Here is a 22,213-nt window from a genome sequence, read left to right as displayed (position 1 = left end):
AGACCTCAACAATGGTATTATGATCAGTTGAAATGGCCGTGACATGGGACCTTTAAGACATGATTTATTATTTATTAAGTAGGCATATTTACTTCCAAAATAAAGAGACAGTGGCTCGTCAACAGTGCCTAAATCTTTATTTTTCAGTAAGCTACATTTTTTTTCTCCAAATTAGACAGTTTTACATCATGACACAGAGTAACTTAAATTATCTATAGCTGACATGTACGCTTGATTCCAGTCTCGATGGAAGAAAAGACCAAAAAACATAAAGAAAAACATTTTTTAAAAAAAGAAAGAAAAAGCCCTCTTGAACGCAACCTCCGTTTCCACGTCTGTTTGAGGTGTCGTTAGGCAAATCATTATTCGTCCAAAGTCATCGATTGTCCACAGCCGTTAGCATGGTGTTAATGAGTTAAACCACAGTGCGTTGATAAAGAGAAACCGGTCGGTCGGTTGGTGCGCATCACGAGATATTACATGTTTGAGATGCAACCCCTTTGAGGAAACAAAAAACAAATGGCACTGTCAAAAAAACGGACGAACAGGAAGGAAGGAGGAGAAATGATATGAGGCTCCGAGAAGAAGTCCAACGAGAGGAAGGAAATCCTCGAAAACGCCCGCCAACAGGAGCGTTTGTTATAATGCCGGTGAAGAACGTGCAGAACTGGAGACGTCCCTTTGGGTACCAACGAGTCTGAAAAGAGTCACCTTTGCATGGGTTTGGATTTCTGTGGGTACACTTATTTATTCCATACATGCACACATTCACAGTTCCCAGTTCAAATGCATTTAACTCCACAAAAAAGTTTGAGGTATAACGCACAGGGAATCTGCTCCGACAGTCAGCGGTGTCACATTTCTCCAGATGTGAGAAGTCTTTGATGGACTTTCAGGAACGAACAAAAAAAAAAAGCCAGAGATGGCAAGCGATCAGCTATGTACAGGTTAAACTGCCCAGGACAAAAAAACATCAACAGTTGAATAAATGGCACAGTTATTGGTTTATCTTTGCCACAAAATGCAGTCCACATGTGGTCAAATGGTTTCAAACAGACACTCCAATCTGTATGTGCCAGACATGTCGGTCTGTGTAAAACAAAAAACTGTGATTCCAGTTGAGCTTCTGTCTCCAAACTCGCCCCATAACACAAAACAGAAACATTATTTGTACATTTATTTCTCAGGAGAGCTCTGAGGAACAGGAAACAGATCAATCGGAAGGAAACAACGACTTTCTGGATGTTTCGTCTAGTAGCTAAATCGACACACGGGTGAAGTTCAGCCATCCTTGTCGTGACGCCAATAAATCTCCCAACATTTCACGTTATTTCCCAAAATAAGTGTCTTTTTTCTGAAATGAGTCACCAAAAATGTACAATCCACAGGTCCAAATGTTTGTCGTCACGTTGGCAGGAAGCTAACCACCTCGAGTGCTACAAGCTAAATGAATGAAATGTGCTTGAAGTGTGCTTCATTTTTGATATCGTTCATTTCATTACATCACATCGAAGCGCGTGAATTAAAACAGACGACAAAACTGGGACGTGTCCATCAGGCATCGCTCTTAAAAAAAAAAAAAGAAGATGGCTAGAAGAGGTGAAGCTCGTAGCGAAGTTTAATGTTAAATCAGTGCCGATGCTTCTTATATTTAGAAAGACATTTCTGCTGTTTTACTTCTATACATTCCTGATTTTGTCATGGAGTGTTTTCCTTTTATCAGTCTGCAAAGCTAACAAGTTTCTGTCCATATTCTAAGAGAAACAAGCAACCACTATCCGTGAAAACCAACCAGAACCACCATTGAGAATTTAGTTTGTTAGAAAGAAAAACAACCAATCAGTAAAGAAACACAAACTATTTCACCCGATCTGAATTGTGTTATCGCCAAAAACTAGATAGCATAGGTACATAACTAGGACTCAGCCCAATTTCTGTAAACCTGGGTCAGTCCAACTTCTCAAAAAACCTAAAATATAAAACTTAAAATACACTAACATACAACAACTACATCTCCCATGACCCTTAGCTAATAATGCATACAAAGTCTGGTCTAATTATGTCAAAGGTTACGGATTTCATTACAATTTTTGACTGTGATCCAACATTCTATACCAATATGTGACCGATAAGCACAGGATGAGTCAGGATGTGGTTAGCCTAGCTTAGCATAAACACTGGTTGCAGATGGCAACAGCTAGCGTGGTTCTGTTCAATCTGCTTACAAACAAATCTAAAGCTCACATATGAACTTAATCCTTCTTGTTTTTTTTAAGATGACTGTTTTTTGTCCTCGTGCTAAGCTAACTGTTTTCTGTCTATGTGATCATCACATAGACAGAAAACAGTTAGCTTAGCTTATCAAATGGATAGAAAACAGAAAAAAAACAGTTATCTCACCACATTGTTTTCTGTCTGTCTGCTAAGCTAACTGTTTTCTATCAATGTGATAAGCTAAGCTAACTGTTTTTTGTCCATGTGCTAAGCTAACTGTTTTCTGTCTGTCTGCTAAGCTAACTGTTTTCTATCCATGTGATAAGCTAAGCTAACTGTTTTTTGTCCATGTGCTAAGCTAACTGTTTTCTGTATGTCTGCTAAGCTAACTGATTTATATCCATGTGATAAGCTAACTGTTTTCTGTCTGTCTGCTAAGCTAACTGTTTTCTATCAATGTGATAAGCTAAGCTAACTGTTTTTTGTCCATGTGCTAAGCTAACTGTTTTCTGTCTGTCTGCTAAGCTAACTGTTTTCTATCGATGTGATAAGCTAAGCTAACCGTTTTTTGTCCATGTGCTAAGCTAACTGTGTTCTGTATGTCTGCTAAGCTAACTATTCTCTATCCATGTGATAAGCTAAGCTAACTGTTTTCTGTCTGTTTGCTAAGCTCACTGTGTTCCCTCTATTTGCTAAGCTAACTGTTTGCTGTCTATGTGATAAGCTAACTTGTTTCTGTCTGTTTTCAATCCATGTGATAAGCTAACTTGTTTCCGTCTGTTTTCAATCCATGTGATAAGCTAACTTGTTTCTGTCTGTTTTCAATCCATGTGATAAGCTAACTTGTTTCTGTCTGTTTTCAATCCATGTGATAAGCTACGCTAACTGTTTTCTGTCTTTGTGCTAAGCTCACTGTGTTCCCTCTATTTGCTAAGTTAACTGTTTTCTGTCTATGTGCTAAGCTAAGCTAACACATCCAGCCCTAAGTGTTATTGATCTTTTTTAGTGATACATTTTACAATTATATTTCCCAAATGTTTTACCTACTCCTTCAATGACCAAAACCCCCAAATGTTACCACCAACAACAGTAAAAACAAATACTCATTAATCTTCGAATATGGCCAGAAAAACCACAAAATAAATGTTAGAAGAGGCAGAACTTCAGCTCTCTATTGTATTAATAGATATTTTCGAGTCATGCTGCCCACATGTGGACGCAATGCTGATTATAAGCTGTGGTATGAGCGTGTCATAATCATAGATATTCAGTATTAGTGTAGTGTTAATACTAGCCTTATTAATCTTCTTGGTATTAGGACATTTAGAGATGTCAGAAATACTTTGCTGCACAGTGACGCCTAAAAATCTGACATGTAGTGCTTCTTTTTTTTTCTTTCTTCAGTAATCAAACTACTAGATTATTGTGGTTTAAAAAAAAATTCCAGCGTAAAAGAAAAAGGAAGCCAGAGCTTTTTAAAAAAAAAAAAAAAAAAAAAAAAAGGGGATGTTGGTGGACACGCAGATTTGTAAGGGTTCATTAATAATGCTGTCAGTACCACAGGCTCTCCAATTAGTGCACAGTGAGGAGGGGGTATACAAAAATAATGGAATGAAAGACAACAAAAAAATGTACAATCAGACGAGCTGCCCACCCTGCAGAGAGGAGCAGAATTTAAACTCCGACACCCAAAATAAAAATAAAAAAAGCACAATATTACGTTTTTTTTTTTTGTGTATATCCTACATCCAGCTCGATAGCGACATTACAAGATCAATATATTTTTTTATAATCATTTTTAAGGTACCTCTTATATTTTTCTGAGTATTTACAACTGTACAAGCAAAGCACACACTTCAAAGTGCACACATTTAATACAGTATTGACTAGTTTTGCATTTACAAGATTTTATGTTTTTTTTTTTCCCCCTCAAAAAAAAAAAAAAAAACCTACAAGAAAAAAAGGACTTGTAAATTTTACAAAAACAAAAAAGGGTAAAAATAAAATAAAACGCTGCTCGATTAGTCCTCTTTCTTTCTCTTTCTCTCTCAGTAAGACTTGTGACGTCTAAATATTTTCCACGTGTCACTTTGTTAACATTTGGGGGATTTTTGTGTGAAAAGAAATAAACTCTATGCTTGTCTTGTATAAAAGTTAAGGCAAAGTCATTTTTCAAGTTTAAATAAAATTCAAGTTTCTCAAACACTGGATGGACACTTCCTTTTTTTTTTTTTTACATTTTGCGTTCAAATAGAGATCTCAACGCATCCCTATGTATTTTCATCTCCCTAAAACAAAAACGTAATGATATTTCTCATGGAATAAACAGCATTGGTTTATAAATACGTGGATATGGTGCATTTTGATTTATTGTTAACTGTTTCCACTGATGTGAGAAAAAAAAAAAAACATCAACCCATCCAAGTGCATCTCAGTCCTTCAAAAAAGAAAAGATATCTATTTTTTTAAGCAAACTCAAGAACTTGACGTCCAAATCAAAAGCAGCTATGAGCAGGCTTCTTCTTTAACGAAGCCCTCAGATGGGCTGTTTTCTCTTAGTGGGATTACCCAGAATGCTTCTTGTTGCAGGAAGACTTTAGCGAGACATGCAAGGTCTCACATCGTGTGTTTGTTTCCCTAAAAAACAGATATTGTGTATAGTACAGTGTTTTTTTTGTATGGTTGTTTTGCATCTGTGATAACTTAAGAAGAGATTCAATTCAAGCACTCAAGAGAGGAAACTCTGTCACGCTTAAAAAAAACTACTTTCAACGTCTCACAATTGCAGTTTTATGAATCCGATGTCAATTCAAAACTCATTTTTACCATTTCGCCAGCCAATTCCATTTTTAGACTACAGTAAAAAATGCAAGACTTGGTTGGTTTTCTGCCAAAGTGGCTGCTACAGGAGACAGAGCTCCAAACCAAGCCTTCAATTTAACACGAGTTTCCTCCCTGCCTCTGAATCCTAGCTACTTCACTCTGCAGAGGATCGATCAGCTTCAAAATCATCCGCTCCATTTCATCCCATTGAGCTTAAATGTAAGTGGTTGCACATTCTGTAAGCTCAAAGTGAGAACAAACTGTTTGCTTCAAACCCAACTGCTTGTCTCCCCAGAGTGAAGCAGGAAGAACCTCCGTGGTGCTTTTCCGTTCATCTTTTCTACACTTTTTTTTTTATTTGAAAGAAAACTCAGGATAAATCAAAGTGTGCAAACTTGAAAATAGAAGACAAGGGAGCATGCTGACAGAAAAACCAACGAGCGGTGAAGACTCGACGCTGAGGAAGACGAGGGAACATCTCCACCCCGAGGACGACATTTTACACGACTCAGATTTCCCTGCTGTAAAACCCACCTGCTTTTTTCTGTTCTCTTAAATGTTTAAAGTTCATCTCCGTTCACATGAGCCCCGACGGGACTCCCAACTAAATGCCTTTCACACTTCAACATGGCAAACTACATTCCGCCCCAAAAAACTCATATTTGACCGTTTGTTATGAGTAAAACTTTCAATCCAACCGTCTCACTTTCCCCTAATTTTACAAGCAATGAAAATCCTCATTGAGCCAAAATCCAAACCACTGCATGAAATCCTTCAGTTTGAAAACAAATCTATATAAAGCATCCGTAAAGCGAGATAAATCTGTAAAGTCATGTGACGCTGCCCATCCTTCACCACAGTGTTCAACAGGCGTCCACAAGGCACAACAACACAAACAAAAACAAGGCGATTGCGTCCACAGAGATGAATTTTCTTTCTGTTCCCTTGACGGTCAGGATCAATTCCCTTTTTCTCTCTTCACTTGTCTAATAATGCATTTGCCTGCGAGTCTGAGGAAAAAAGACGCCATAACAGTGCAATTAAAGTTCTGTCGATACATTTAAATCAAGTATTTTGTACACACAATATCAGATGAGCTGCTGTAACAGGTTCCAGGATTCGACGTCTAGCACCATATCTAGAGGAAAACACTCGGCTTGCTAAACTCCAGCAGGAAACTCACTTTCTGTCATGTTTCTCAATCGATAACTAATTTCCTTCGTCCTAGTTGCAGCTCACGAGTGTTTCCTCACCTCCAGAGCTTTTTAATCCTCACAACTGGACTTTAAATGTGTGAGCCCTGCCTTTTTCCTTTGACAGTATGTGCCTGATTCCACAGTTTTAAATAGGAAATGAGAGGAGCAGTCGATAAAGCTTGCTCGGTTGTTCCCTAAAAAATGCAATGCCAGGAATATAATCACACACCACGGACACTTTTCAGCCAATTTGCGCCAATGCCTAATTTATATATTCAAGCTTGGTTGCAGATATCAACATGCCCTTCTTGTCTGACGCTTAAAAAAAACAAAAACAAAAAACAGCACTGATATCACATCACGGCCGTTAAGATACAAGCTACAGCTAGCTAGCTAGCAGTGTTAGCAAACAGTAAAAACAACAACACAGCAGATGGAGGTGATTCTTTACAGAGATGCGAGGAAGAAAAGTAACACCCAGCGTGTGACATGACCAGGAGTGACTGTACCGATAGTTCACAGGAAATGTTGGAAAAAATACATTTTTTTGTTAATAATTCTGCAAAATAAATCCAGTTTGAGGCGGAAAAAAAGATCAGAGTCTGGTTGTGATTTAAGTCTTGCATACGGATGTGAGTATGTAATAGAAAACTGCTAATTATCACCAATAATTAAGCTACATAAAGTCGCACAACAGTGCCCCTCGACATGCAAACAAACCCCTCTCTCTGCTCACTCTTTCCCATCATCCACTGGGGGCGGGGGGGAAAACTTCCCACAATGCCCTGCTGCTGCTGCTGCTGCTGCTGCTGCTGCTGCTGCTGCTGCTGCTGCTGCTGCTGCTGCTGCTGCTGCTGCTGCTTTCTTTGCACACAAGACTTTTTAAATGTTTAAATCCCACAAGGCCTTTTGGACTAATGAAAAGAAAAGACTTGTTTCAGTGTTGTCTGTGCCCGGGGTGTAGGCAAAACTGAAATAAAAAAAAGCAAATAAATAGAATAAAAAGAATGAAAAGGTGCTCTACATTGCACAGTAAAGTGCTTTTGTCTGCAAGCCCTGATCCAGAAGAGAAGGCGTCCCCTATCCATGTGACTGATGCTGATTCTGGGATATAAGCATTGAGTAGCCCTGACTTATATTTCCGTTTTTTTTTTTTTTTTTTTTTTCTACTGCGGGGATTTGGGCGGGGTTTGGTGGGTTTCTCTGTTTGGGGTTTTCCCGATGTGGGGGGGCGGGGAGGCCCAGCGTCCAGCCGGCCTCCGAGCCTCCCTCTGGTGTCTCCCCGGGGTGAGGGGTTTGGAGGAAGAGGAGGAAGAGGAGGAGGAAGAGGAGGAAGGGGGGTATGTCTCTCTGGTTTTGGCCTCTGATGCGTCACTGGGGCACTTCCTCTCCTCGCCACCGGGGGCAGCGCAGCCTGGCTTTGCTTCTTTCGGGGTCCCAAGCTGCTGCGATGAAGACGAGGAGTCCTTCGCCCGCTGACAGATCTCAGCGTAGGAGGGCTTCCTCGACTCCTGCAGGGAAACAACGAGAAGAGTCAGGAAATACTCAGCAAAAAGCATCAATGGATCGAGGGAATGAGAGGAGGGCTAAATGTATAATGTGTTGATGTTTGTTGTTGCCTTTAAAAAAATCTATACAAATATTTCTGATGAGAACGAGATGTGGGCTTCCTTAACTCCTGCAGGGAAACAACGACGGGAAAGTCAGGAAATAATCTCATGTCTAATGATGACACAAAAGCCGCTTTAAGTACTTTGCCGCGCTTAGTTCCCAGCACTTAGTTCCCCCATGGAACTAAAGAGCCGATCGCGTTCACACCGGAATAAGTTCCCTGAAGGAAGATTACGTAAATGAAGCCGCTGACGTCCCCGGAGTTGGGGACTGTAAAATAAAAAGCTGGGAGTGCCAGCAGCTTCTACTGAAGCCTTCCGAGTAAATCGCCAGAACGCCGACACCTCCTCATCTCCAATGTTTTTTTTTGTGTTGCCATAAGTTATTGTCTCTCCGTTGGTGCACTGGGCTAATGCTAATGCTAATAATGCTAATGCCAGCAAATATAATGGCGGCTTCAAAAAACTTTTCCGAGTTTTACGGGGTGTGGTTGCAATTCGCCCAGCCAATCAGAAATTGGTACTTTTTTCTCCCCAGGATAGTCCCACCTCTAGCAGGGACAAAAATGGGAGTAAAAGTTCTCATGAACTAAGTTCTCTTTTTGGTGTGAACGCAAAATCCAAGGAACTATCGGAACTAAACGGGAAAAGTACTCCGGTGTGAAAGCGCCTAATGGTTCGTGTTCATGTGACAAATGCCGTCAATTTTGTACCTTGAAAATGTAAATGTATTGGACTTTTTTGACAGCATCCCCTTCCCCAAACCAAGACATATTGAAATGGCTGCTACAATGACTGTGCTAAATGAAATATAACTCACATCGAGTTACTGAAATGTGAGTTTATCAAACCTTCAGTATCAAACCTACACCACGGTATCTAAAATGTGCTTTTCCTCCTATTCTTAATTTAAAATGCCCTTCGGGGGTTTCTGTTCCTCCCACCATCATCTGCAGTCTCCTTCCTATCCTTCCTGTTATCAGCTGCTGTTTGAGTTTTACTGCAGAGCTAAACCGTAAGGCCGAGGGGAATATTCACCAAGGTTTCTTTCTCCTAACCCAAAGCACTTCTTTAAGAAAAGGAATACTTTGCCTCAGGAATCCTTTTGGGAGGAGTGGTAAGTGCGATCAATTGGAAATAATAAGAAAATCTTTCCTTGCGAGTTAATCTCTCAGACCGATACCTTTTTAGAAACTTGATTTTTTTCCTGCAACAGAGGATTTAATCAAAATCAATGCAGCAGAATCAAGCTGCGATTAATTCCCCGTGTTTGTCCGTGCTTAGATTGATTTGTCTGAGCATTAAAAAAGGGACTAAAAACCCTGAATGTCCTCTTCCAATATCAGAATACACGTTTTAACAAAGGTATCAACTGTAGCTGTGAACATGACAGGATGTGTGATTACCTAGAAGAGCATCAGGACTGTTTGAGGCATATGATAGCTATGTGATTAACATGATGATTCAGCCTCTATGGAGAGAGACATGTGACAAGCATGATCATTTCTGACGTGGAGCTAATCTGAAGTAAACATTGAATACTGCTTTCTATTCCTCCATCTTGTGACTGTGAAACTCCCTCTCTTGGATATCAGCATGTGAAGGACACTGTTCAGGAACTAGCTGATGCTCTGTATGTGATGACTCCTTCCATTCTGGAGAGGATCACAGATACATGGATCCTGAGATTCAAGCTCAAGCCGGTGAGATTTTTCTAACAGAAGGTAAAGAAAGGAATCAATACTCACTGTTGCAGCACCGTTGACTTGCACTGATTTGCTGGCATTGGACAGCGTGCCGGGAACTCGCTCCACGGACAGCTGCACCTCCTTCGGTTTCACCTCCGTCACCTTCACCTCCCTGAAATAAAAACAAACGAGGGAGAAGAGACATTTAAAAAAGGTAGAGAAAATGAACAGGAAGTCAATGCGAGCAGCCAGACCATACGACTACAATGATCATGAACACCCAATTCAAACCACACGCTTTCAGTCAAATCTGACGTTTCATAAACCTTTCCTTGTATTTAAATTGTTATTATTTTGATCTTACTGTAAATGTAAGTTATAGAGGAAGGGTGATGGAAATGGTGCGGAACGATAACTAAGTGAGCAGATGGCAGTTATGGGTACTTTTTTTACTTAAAGGTGGGGTAGGTAATTTTGGAGAAAGCAGCTCGAGTGGCCATAATTTGAAAATACACAGCCGGAAAAAATCTGCCACTTCCTCACAGAGCCCCGCCTCCAACACACACGGACGCGCACATGACCAATGAGGGCACGAGATAAGTTTGTGCACAGATGGAAGGCTGACAGGCAGGTAGGCCATCCAGTTACTTTAGCCGGGCCGGCTCAGATGATTGGTCGCGCTTCTCACAGCGCTACGGCTTCCACATATGACATTTTTTATGGATTTGTTGTCAAAGCACTTCAGATATTCATTGCTATCGGGATGTTAAGAGCATTCCATGGAATATAACAAAAAGTGTATCTCGAGCCGGTTTCTCAAACGTACCTACCCAACCTTTAAGTACATTTCAAAGCCTCTTTACTTTGACTTGAGTAAAGAAGTTTAGTCAGTACTTCTACTTTCACCAGAGTATTTTTAAACACGAGTATCTGTACTTCTACTTGAGTACAGGATGTGTGTACTTTTGCCCTCTCTGTATATAGGACAGACAATAATATTTGCCAGAGGATGTTTTACTACTTAAATATTTAAACCACTAAGTAAACAAACTCACCTGCTAGCTACAACAGTGAATAATGATCTACTTACAGACCCTGCGCTACAGTTCAGATTCAGAGCTGTGTGTTCTTACGCTGCAGGGAGGGAGGGGGCGGGGCTTAGCGGCGGCCCGGTGGCGGCGGTCAAGGTCGAGGCCGGTGTCAAGGTCGAGGTCGGGGGGGTCGGCGACGGCTGGAAGCTCGAAGGCTTCGGAGAGGACGAGGAGCGAAGAGGCTCTTTTGGACCCGCTGGAGACAGAACTGATCCAGAACTGGACTCTGCACTTACATTCTGTAGAAAACAACACAGGATGTTAATGTGAACTAAAGCAATCGGCATTTCCTCTCTGTAGAACTTTCCACTTTATCTAATTCCCCTCCTCGACTCCTATCCTCGTGTCTTAGTCCCGCCCACAGGAGATGCGAGCAGAGGAGTCGAGGAGGGGAGCCGAGGAGAGAGGAGGGGAAGCAGCAGGCGGTTAGAGAAATGAGAACTCCTCTCCTCTGAGCGGTCATTTTAAAGAAACGTCCATTAATGATGACAGGAGGCACAGCAGCCCTCTGATGGACAGATGAGTTCATGACCACTTATATATTTACTTTGATTCACTCACAGTGCGGTATAATGAGACAATAACAGGCTACAGATGCGCACACACACACACACATATAAATATTTACAATTTCAGAATCAAACAAGTATGAGAGCACTCTCATAATGACGTAACACTATCAGAGACTGGATATTGAGTTAATCCCTCCAGCGTGTAATATATTGGAAGGCCTCAGTTTCAGTCCTTACCCGCTCCTTAGGATGTATTTATTTGTGTAAGAAACTCTTCTTTACTTAAGCCACAATATGTGCTGCACTGAGAAGCACAGAAGACGACAGTGGCTTTGAGTTAATCCCAACAGCATGTCATATATAAAAGCCTCAGTTTCAGTGCTTACCCGCTCCTTAACGTTTCCGATAACGACGCTGCTGGCCAGCCGGTTGTCGAACACTTCTTCTGTGGTTTTCAGCTGCCCGGCGGCTCCGGGGAGAGGAGGGAAACTGGAGAGACCCAGCTCGAAACTCGGGGACGGAGGTTTTGGGGGGGGAGGCGGCGACTGGGGCGTCACTCTCTACACAACGGCAACAAATAATCATAAGAATAACACATTTCACAAACTTATGCATATATAATACCTTGCTTTATATCTTGTTATTTTGTAAATTCAACAGGTATATTTTCTACTTGTCTTTTAATTTGTATTGTACAATGCCATGTCTTTTTTTGCTGCTGCAACACAAACATTTCCCAAATTGGGATCAATAAAGTGCGTCTTATCTTAAACTGATTTCTAGTAACTGCACACTTTTATTTATTTTTTAGCATTATTTTGTAATCTGCCTTTTGTCTAATGTTGGGGAATGTTCAGTTGTGTTTGTGTAATGTAACAAGTGACTACACTCTTCCACAAGTGGGTCTAAAAGGACCGTATTAGAATAATGTGTTTTTATGCCATTTGTGTCATTTTGGTTAAGAAAAATCACTTGTATAATATTTAGTATTATATTTTGGTTCACACTAGAAATATTTTATATTCAATTTTTCAATATTTATAATTTGAGAAAAAAAATTCATTTTGAAAAAAAATGTTTTGAACATATTGTCCCAAAGTTCTCCGCTATTCTGAGACCCTCACAGTATGCCAGTCCCTTTTCAAAACTCATCTCTTCTCCTCTTGTCTAGTCATAGCCCCGCCCTCCCCCCCCCCCATCAATCCATGCCGGTTGATCAAGTTTGATAGTCCTCTACTCCCCACCCTAACCTTCCCTTATATTGCAAAGAGATTTTTAGTCCTTGAAAAGCCCTATAAAAATAAAATGTATTATTATTATTAATTATTATTATTATTATTATTATTATTATTATTATTATTATTATTATTATACTGACAGGTATCAGATCTTGCTGTGTAAAACAATCTTCCTGAGAGGTGTCACATGTGATTTAGTCTGTGTGTTCCACAGTGAATGTATTCCTGACAGCAACAGGTGATAAGAATCAAAGGTTCCCAGAGGATCCCATAGAAAATGCATGCGGGTCATTTTTGACCCACTTATGGAAGCTTGGGGTAGAAATACAAAAACTACAATTTCTTAAAATGTACATTTTAAATTTGAATGGCATGATATCCAAAACATGTTTTTTGAGGAATAGCTGGAATATGAAATGATAAAAAAATGTAATTACAAAGATACTTCTAGAAAACCACCTCAACGGGTCAAAAAAGACCCACTTATGCCTCTAAGGGTTAAAAAAAGTATTATAATGATACATTTATTTTATATAGCACACTTTAAAAACATCTAAAAAGGTGCTTCACTGCTAGAAGGAGAAAATGAAACAAAGTTATCTCAGGAGCGTGTTGAATCAAATATGGTAATATATAAAAAAAAGGTTAAGAGCACAGAAACTCCAGAGATCATTATTTGTTGCATCTTTGATATTTCTTTAAGCACGCTTCTTAGGTGACATTAAGCTGTACATTAATTAATGTACATTTCCTAAATAAAGGTATTCTGATCATTTAAGCTGACAGTAAACATGCTAGGCTTTTTATTTATTTCGAACGTGTAAATCAATAATATTAATAATAATGAAACAAGAGAATGAGGATACTGTACAAACATAAGCAGGATCAAATTGATGAACACAAATATTATTGACTTACAAATTATATATAAACAAATGATTTACTCTTCTCCCAAAATATAAATTAACATTCTTTTCCCCTCATGATTTCAGAACAGGAAGCAGTTGATCCTGCTTTCTTTCCTTTAGTCTAGAGCAGTGCTTCTCAAAGTCCGTGAGCGCCCCCTAGTGGTCCGTGAGCATATTGGTAACATTTCGTACAATTTTCAGGCGATTTGTAATCTGTTCTAGAAAAACGATGTGTTTTTGGATATTTGTGGAGTTAGGTGGTCCGCGAGTGTTTTTTTATTGGTTAAGTGGTCCTTGGTATGAAAAGGTTTGAGAAACATTAGTCTAGACGTAGAAAGAAAAGCTAGATTCACATCAAAGATGAAGAAAAAGTACTTACTGTAAACTTTTCGTCCCTCTTTTTCCTAGAAGTAAAAAAACATTTTCCTTTAAAAAAAAAAAACACTTCAATTTACAAACAAACATCCGGCCTGACTAATGCCTTCACCCTGCACAGTGTGGGAAGTAAACGTATCTGCAGCACAGTGAAGACGGACAAAGGAAGACATTGGGTGTTTCTCAATGTCGAGGAAGGAAGGATGCTCCAGAGCCACTATTTCAAGGATGCTACGTCATCGAGTGCCGCCGAAAGGACTGTTCCAATGTCCAGCATGACTTTGTTTCTGATTCACACCATAAAATAATGTGTCAATGTGTCAGGAAGGTGTTGCTAAGCAGATTACGTTGGTACGTGTACGTTTTATTTTACTGACTTAGGACTTTAATTGTTTTTAAACCTTCAAGTTTCACATTTTAAATGATTGGCTGTGGATTTTTTCCAGCTCAAAACGAATAAAACAAATCGAAATACAGATGTTTTTTGGGTCCGAGACAAAAAAAGCTTTTCAAATGTTATCACAACTCCCTGATGGTAATAATTAATTGCATTTTCTGCACTGTTTGGCTAAAGAAACAAGTCATGCAGACATTTGAAGCCCAGTTGAAAAATAAAGCTTGTATTGACTAGTTTGGGTGAAACTAAAGCATTTTACAATTCGATATATATATAGATTAAAAGGCTTTACTGTTTTAATTTGAAGCCACTTTTGTTAAATTGAACATTTAGTGAGACCGGTGTCAAAAAACACTTTATATTAAAGGTCCCCTAGTATACTGTTTTTCATCAATATATCACAGGTCTCAGATATATCCAGAGCCTGTCTCTGATTGGCTCCAAACACCAAACAGATCATTGCAGCATTACCCATAATCCCCTCTGTTTCAGCCCTGTTTCCAAAGTGCTGATTCTCTGTCTGTTACTTTAGATGAAAATAAGGAGCCCCTCCCCACGCCCCTCTGAGAGACATTTGGTTACAAAGAACTCAATGGTGCTCTAGGAGGAGATTCAGGTGATAAGGGCGGGGGGGGGGGTTACCTTGTTGCTGATTGGCTAATGGTTACACAAGACAAAACATCGTTATGACATCATAAAGTGGACACAATCTGATCAGCTCATTTTCAGACAGGTTTTTATAGAAATTGATCAAAAAGAGAGAGAATCTTTTTTCCTGACACTTTCAGAGTCTCTTTCCACAGAGGGGACACATGTTGATGTAGAAGAGACATGAAGAAGAGGGGACACATGTTGATGTAGAAGAGACATGAAGAAGAGGGGACACATGTTGATGTAGAAGAGACATGAAGAAGAGGGGACACATGTTGATGTAGAAGAGACATGGAGAAGAGGGGACACATGTTGATGTAGAAGAGACATGAAGAAGAGGGGACACATGTTGATGTAGAAGAGACATGAAGAAGAGGGGACACATGTTGATGTAGAAGAGACATGAAGAAGAGGGGACACATGTTGATGTAGAAGAGACATGAAGAAGAGGGGACACATGTTGATGTAGAAGAGACATGAAGAAGAGGGGACACATGTTGATGTAGAAGAGACATGAAGAAGAGGGGACACATGTTGATGTAGAAGAGACATGAAGAAGAGGGGACACATGTTGATGTAGAGGAGACATGAAGAAGAGGGGACACATGTTGATGTAGAAGAGACATGAAGAAGTGGGGACACATGTTGATGTAGAAGAGACATGGAGAAGAGGGGACACATGTTGATGTAGAAGAGACATGAAGAAGAGGGGACACATGTAGGCCTGTCACGATAATTAATTTTGTTGGACGATAAATTTTTCTGGAAATTATTGCGATAAACGATAATATTGTTGGCACCGTTTTAAGACCATTTTAGACATAATGATAATATATAATAATAATTCAAGTACATCCTTTCAAACATAACTTTATATTGAACATTCAACATTGCAAATGAAATGTGAAATAATATTAAAATATATAAATTATATATAATAAATAAAACCAATTAATTAAATCACACACAACCAAAACAATAAATTAAATAGAGTCAGGCTGGAAAAAAGAGCTCTCTCTCTCTCATATATATAAATAAATAAATAAATAAATAAATAAATATGAGCACACATTATCTCACAAGCAAAAAAAACTCCTTAAAACAACAGTCAAGTGTACAGTCCACTGTCAAAGACCCAGATGCCTCAACAGGCCATATCCAAATCTGTTTTTCTAAGTTTTCGAGCAAGGAACACCAACATGTTTGCGTTGTCGGGCGGGGGCTCTCCATCTCCAGCTGCCGTGTTTGCTCCCAGCTGGGAAAACGGAATGGGGTGGTTGTGTTTTAGGTGTAGTTTAAAATGCGTGGTATTGCCTGCTTTTGTCGCTACCTTTTTTAAACCAATGCGACACACCGCCCGGCTCATTCAAGTCCGTAGGTTCGCCTCGTTGATTTGGTTTGAATCCAAAATACTGCCACACCGGAGAATCGAGATGTGTAGTTAGGTTTTGTAACCAATTTCATTTCACTTTAAATTCCCCGCGAGTAAGTCACACGTTGTCCCGCTTGTCGCTATATTATTAATTTGGCTGCTACGCTGCTGCACGTGAACGCGGAGTGTCCTTACCTGGCTGTGTGTCAGCCCCGCCCCTCACAGCGCCCCTGGCAGCCACAGCGCTCCAGGCTAAAAAATGCTGGTCACATCTTTATGTAAACGGCAATTTATCGAGCTCAGAAAAGTTATCGAGTCCATTTTTATTTATCGTACGATAAGTCAATTTATCGATTATCGCGACAGGCCTAGACACATGTTGATGTAGAAGAGACATGGAGAAGAGGGGACACATGTTGATGTAGAAGAGACATGAAGAAGAGGGGACACATGTTGATGTAGAAGAGACATGAAGAAGTGGGGACACATGTTGATGTAGAAGAGACATGAAGAAGAGGGGACACATGTTGATGTAGAAGAGACATGAAGAAGAGGGGACACATGTTGATGTAGAAGAGACATGAAGAAGAGGGGACACATGTTGATGTAGAAGAGACATGAAGAAGAGGGGACACATGTTGATGTAGAAGAGACATGAAGAAGAGGGGACACATGTTGATGTAGAAGAGACATGAAGAAGTGGGGACACATGTTGATGTAGAAGAGACATGAAGAAGAGGGGACACATGTTGATGTAGAAGAGACATGAAGAAGAGGGGACACATGTTGATGTAGAAGAGACATGGACAGGTGACCTTTAAAATGCCTCAAAGGTAGTATTCTTTGTATCCTACCTTCCTCTCCCGATGCCCAGGGAGTATTCAGGGGCGGGGGGCTCCGTCACCCTGCCGGTGCCGGCGGTGTCCCTGCGGGGGAAGGAGCTGCTGGAGGGCAGCCGGGTCCTGGGCTGAGTGGAGGGGGGAGGCCGGGCGGGGGGGCTGCTGCGGACCCCGTTCAGACGCTCGCTGGGGAAGCTGGGAAATAACCCCGGGTTGTCCAGAAGCCCGGCGCTGCGATCTGCGGTCGGGAGGGAAGGCCTCAAGTGAGGTTTACTGTGACTCCTGAGGGGGGGGGGGAAGAAGACGTGTCAAATGAGCATATATTCATTTAAAACATATATTCATATTTTGTATGGGTTTCTGTGTTTGCTGTATTTTGGAGTGTTAATAATAAATTCAATTTATTTAGCGCTTCTCATCTGCCAAGACAAATCCTGAAGCGGAAAAAAAAATCAAAAATCAAATCAAAAATGTTGACAGTTATTACACCTGCAGGATTGTCCCTCACTATGTCCATTATGCCTCTGTTACGAAACATCCCTTCTGTTATTGTATATCCCCTTCCATATTCCCCATACTTCCTTAAAGAATATGTGTGTGGTCCGCCCCCTATGAATGTTTTTGATATCAGTGTACCAACCTGTTCCTGGGAGAATAGTGTCTGACGGTGAGAGGAGACGTCGTGGGTTTGAAACCGTGTGATGTGGTGAATCCGTTGATGAACTGGTTGTTGTGAAATGGTGCAACCTGGAAAACACAACACAAGATTGAAAATGAAAGGAAGTGAAAATGACAATTAAAATGAAAAAATACAAAAAATAAAAGTCACTGGTACAATTTTGATTACGTCTAAAATAAAAATATAGATTCAACTTCAAAAAAGGAAGAAAAATATACAAATAAACAATATGTTTATATAGACACATTAAGTTGAAGTAAAATGTTCATTTAAATACATTACATGTAAGGCAGGTTTATTTATACAGCACCTTTCAGCACACGGCAACCAAAGTGTTTACAAAATAAGATTAAAGACATTTAAGAACAAGTACAGCGGAAGCACGTTATAAAAAATAATTTAAAAAGCAAAGATAATCAAATCAACACAACAGGTATAAAATACATGGAGAAAAAGCCATTCTGCAGTTTCAAGAACAACTCGTCCAAATGCAGCGTCAAAAAGATACGTTTTGAATCTCGATTTAACAGAATCAACAGCAGCGGACCTGCAGCATTCAGGAAGTTTGTTCTAGATCAGGGATGGGCAAATGGCCGCAGATTAATTAATTAATTTCATTAATTTATATTAAAACCCTGCTGTGACGTCAAGTTACCGCTTGTAATTATGCCGTTACAAGCTTCAAAGTATTTATCATCTGAATTTGGCGAAACAAGTTTAATATTGTAAAAACCAAGACTTTATTTGAAATCAGATGAAAACAAACCGCCACGGACCCTGCCGTGTTATCTATGACACTTTTCATTCATAATTTCAGCGGGAGGGAGGGGGAGCGGCGCTGAGGAACAGCAGAGAGTTGACAGGTGTCTGTGTTGACCCTCCCCTTATTGTGCGTCAGCAGAGACTACAAGTGTCTTAGGTTCAAGTTAGACAACTAGTCTACAACTAAGTCTGGGTTAGTGTTCATGACTTCTTGTTTATGTCATCGTAATGTTTAATCTCAATGCACACACATGTTCCGTGCTTTCCAATAGTTGAATTCCACTGTTCAATACAAACATGCCACTTGTGCCTATTTAAAAATGAAATAACATTTCTGTGAACTGATATTTGTTTAGTGAGCTTATTAGAGGATGTTCCCTGAAAGACTGTAAAATGTCAATGAAGATCAGACTTAGTATATTTGTTAATAATTACATACAACACATGGGATTTGTGTGTGTGTGTGTTCCAAGTGAATCTGCCGCTCCCTGGGGGCCACTACATACATTATGTGGCCCCCACCACCATCCAAGTTGCCCATCCCTGGTCTAGACGGTCGGGGCATAAAAACTAAACGCTGCTTCTCCATGTTTAGTTCTGGCTCTTGTGGCAGATAGTAGGGATGCCAGTGATTATTCGGTTATTCAAATATTCGTTAGTCTCCATAATCGAATATAATTTTAAAAATCGATTTTATTTATATATTTCTTTATTATTATTTATGTTTTTTTTCTGGCTTAGTTTCAACCAAAATATAGACTAATGCTAATAATAGTATTAATAATTGTAAATGGCCATCAGTCACACCACCAGTTTGTTTTACTGTAAACTTGGAGGAAGCCTGCGTGCAGAGCAGACTGCTGCTGCAGCACGCTACACACCGACACCGCCCCCGCCCCCCCTCTCCCTCACACGTGCGACTAAAGATGAACAAAGCGGCAGGTAAAAAGAGTTCAAGGAGCTGCATCATGTTGATGTTGGTTTATTTGTCGTTTATTTTGTTTGTACTGTTAAACATGTTCCAGCAAAGAAAACTACGGAATTCCTTTTGTCTGAGTTTTTTTTTTTCTTCTCTCCTGCGGGGGGGGGGTCGGTCGAATAATTGATTATTATTCGCCAAGGCTGACAAATAATCGATTTTGATCATGGTCAGTTTCTGGCAACCCTAGCAGATAGCAGACCCGTCCCAGAGGACCTGAGACTCCTGGATGGTTCATATTTTTGCAGGAGATTGATAATATCATTTGGTCCTAAACCATTTAGTGCTTTAAAAACCAGCAATAGTACTTTCAAATAAATTGATATTTTTGATTTACAAAAAACTGCTAAATGCCATCCTGACTGTTTCTTTAATGTATTTGTTCCTTTCCTCATTTGCTCTAGAAATATCGTTATTATGATTAAACTTGCAGACGCTCTTGACAAAGTTCCCCTAAGGGAAATGTCCTTCTTTGATTTAAAGGTTCCATGTCAGCATTTTTCAACGCCTCGTTGGAGATTTCTCTTTTTCTTCCTGGGTACAGCGAAGTATTTGGGTACAGTAACGTAACGGCTCCGCGGATTGGTCCGTTATGATCAGTAGGACTGGCCGTGACATGGGACCTTTAACATATTTGGGTACAGTAACGTAACTGATAATTTTTTAGGACTAACATATAAATAATTTTAACTCAACTGTTTGAATAAATATCACCTCCGTAAATGAATCCTGAGTGTTAGATAAACATCTGTACATTTTGTTTTTTATTAGTTTATCTAACAGTCATTTGCAAAGAGGTTGTTTTTCACCTGTCGTCCCTTTATGCTTGTTTTAAAAATCATCCTAAAAACGTATTATAAAATATTTAAACATCATCACAATAGGAATTCAAAATATGAAAAACAGAAATTAAAAAGTATAATTGTTTGAGGTTATTTAAAGCATGCTCTCACCAGCGTGGGGTCGATGAAGCTGTGCGTGGCGGACCATGCCTGTGGCGTGATGAGGCTGTAGAGAGGGAACTGCTGCTGGGGGCTGTACACCGGGGGGATGTAGTACGACGTGTATCTCTGCTGCTGCTGTTGTTGTTGTTGTTGTTGCTGTTGTTGCTGTTGTTGTTGTTGTTGTTGTTGCTGCTGCTGCTGCTGCTGGGCATACGGGTTCACCTCCACCGGACGGTAACCGTTCTTTGGCATGAAAGTGTTGATAGCGATCGCCTTCGCCTTTATCCTCGCCTGGAGGGGAGAGAAACAGGGCGGGGGAATTAAAACCATTTTTGTCTTTATTGTTTTAGCAAAAATAGACAATATATAAGACCGTACACAAACATCCACAAGAAGTAACTAAATGAAGTAAATCACGAGTCACATAAATACAATCATCTCCAATTTGCTGACCCAGAGAACTCTCTAGATCCGCATGTTTCAGATCGTTAACCCGTTGAGTCTGTTCTCCAGGCCTCGGGCTCGATAAAGACATGCCCAGAACAAATGACTATAACTTCACTTCTAAAGGGGGAACATTAATAATGTTTTTTCTCAAAGCAAGGATTAAACCTGTGAGTCGGATGTAGAAAAGTCAGAATCAATATAGATTTTTTATTATTATTTTAAAGTAAATTCAGATTGAACATGTTTGTGTCTGTCCAAAAACTAAAACATTACCCTGATGGGATAGTAGACTAAAAGCTTTAGGAATCCAAACTATAACATATAATAAGCACCCTGAATCAAGATTGATGCAAAACAAGTGACATTTGACATTTTTAGAGAGATTTAGCAAAAATAAAACATCTTCTGGGGCCATTTGGGTGGATTTTCAATATCTCTGGAACCCATTGGTCGATTTTAGTGATTGACACCTCTTTTTAACCGTTAGAGCCAATAGAATCGAGGGGAAGTTCCTAAATCCACCTACATGTTACCATTGGTGAATGAGTGATGCACAGCCCAAAACCGGAAGCTGGGTTGCAGCTCTCATACACTCTATATGAAATCTCAGTTTAATGCCATAAATGTTATGATGGATTATCAGTAATCATTTCAAAGGGACACGGACACATTGGATTAACCTTCAGCAGAGTTTATATGCGTGTTAAGGCCATTGAACACAACCTTTGATCAGAAAACAGCAAAGGTAAGACGTATTTGCCGTTTTGGCCCTGTAAGGTGAAGTTGTGTGTTGTCTTTGCTTGCCTTCGCTGCCTTGAGTTTTGGTCGCACAGTGATGATACTTATACATTGGAATCTGTGGAATCTCAGCTTTCATATGATATCTAGTTTGTGCAGATCTGATGAAGTATAAAAGATCGCTATCGTGAGTTATGTGCTAAGTGCGTTAGCACTCTTTCGCTTAGTGCTAATTCAGACGCTCTGCGTTAGACTTCCGTTTTGTTTCGGTAAAAATGGTTAATATCGTCATTTAGCTGAGTTTCTTCCCGTTAAGTGGGTATGACACGTTAATAGGTTGTGAAATGTTAAGAAGCCCTGAGACACAGTTTCGTGTGTGGCTTAACAGGTTATTTTCTCTAATGAGACATGCAGACAGTTATTTTAGCTATTTACTGATACTTGGACTGTTAACATTTCTCCATGAAAGTGCTATCATGCGTTTTGCCAGAAGCAGACTTACATTTTTTTAAAGATCTGTTCTCTCTTCCTTATGTTCTTTTCTTTTGAGTAACACCCTAACAAAGGAAACTTGGGCTCCATGTTTAACTGCAATGTCAGGGAGGTATTTTACATTTATTTGTGTCCTATGCACATCTGCACGTGCGTCATTCAACTTCTAAGTGTTATACATAAGAGTCAATCTAATAAATACCAAAAAGGATGTAATTAAAACAATTATTTAAAAAATCCTTTCACAGATGCATTTTT

General features: G+C 39.8%; 2 protein-coding genes across 2 annotated transcripts in view; one reads left to right on the top strand and one right to left on the bottom strand.

Annotated features, from left to right (window-relative positions):
* The window catches only part of LOC307020643 (tripartite motif-containing protein 16-like), a 282,404-nt gene that overhangs the window by 10,625 nt on the left and 249,566 nt on the right, over positions 1–22,213 (top strand). The gene's annotated exons all lie outside the window — the stretch shown is intronic.
* Positions 121–22,213, bottom strand: part of LOC307018383 (la-related protein 4B-like) — a 58,568-nt gene continuing 36,475 nt past the window's right edge. Inside the window, exons 8-15 of the mRNA XM_079648613.1 lie at positions 20,288–20,569; positions 17,555–17,661; positions 16,930–17,196; positions 13,660–13,684; positions 11,521–11,694; positions 10,665–10,861; positions 9,592–9,703; positions 121–7,744 (exon numbers count right to left, since the gene is read on the bottom strand). Coding sequence (XP_079504739.1) covers positions 7,400–7,744; positions 9,592–9,703; positions 10,665–10,861; positions 11,521–11,694; positions 13,660–13,684; positions 16,930–17,196; positions 17,555–17,661; positions 20,288–20,569 — 1,509 coding nt within the window. The 3' untranslated portion in view covers positions 121–7,399. The remainder of the gene's footprint in view (positions 7,745–9,591; positions 9,704–10,664; positions 10,862–11,520; positions 11,695–13,659; positions 13,685–16,929; positions 17,197–17,554; positions 17,662–20,287; positions 20,570–22,213) is intronic.

This window comes from Notothenia rossii (assembly GCF_949606895.1).
Source record: "Notothenia rossii genome assembly, chromosome: 9".
NCBI lineage: Eukaryota > Metazoa > Chordata > Actinopteri > Perciformes > Nototheniidae > Notothenia > Notothenia rossii.
This window is presented reverse-complemented; position numbering and strand designations above follow the sequence as displayed.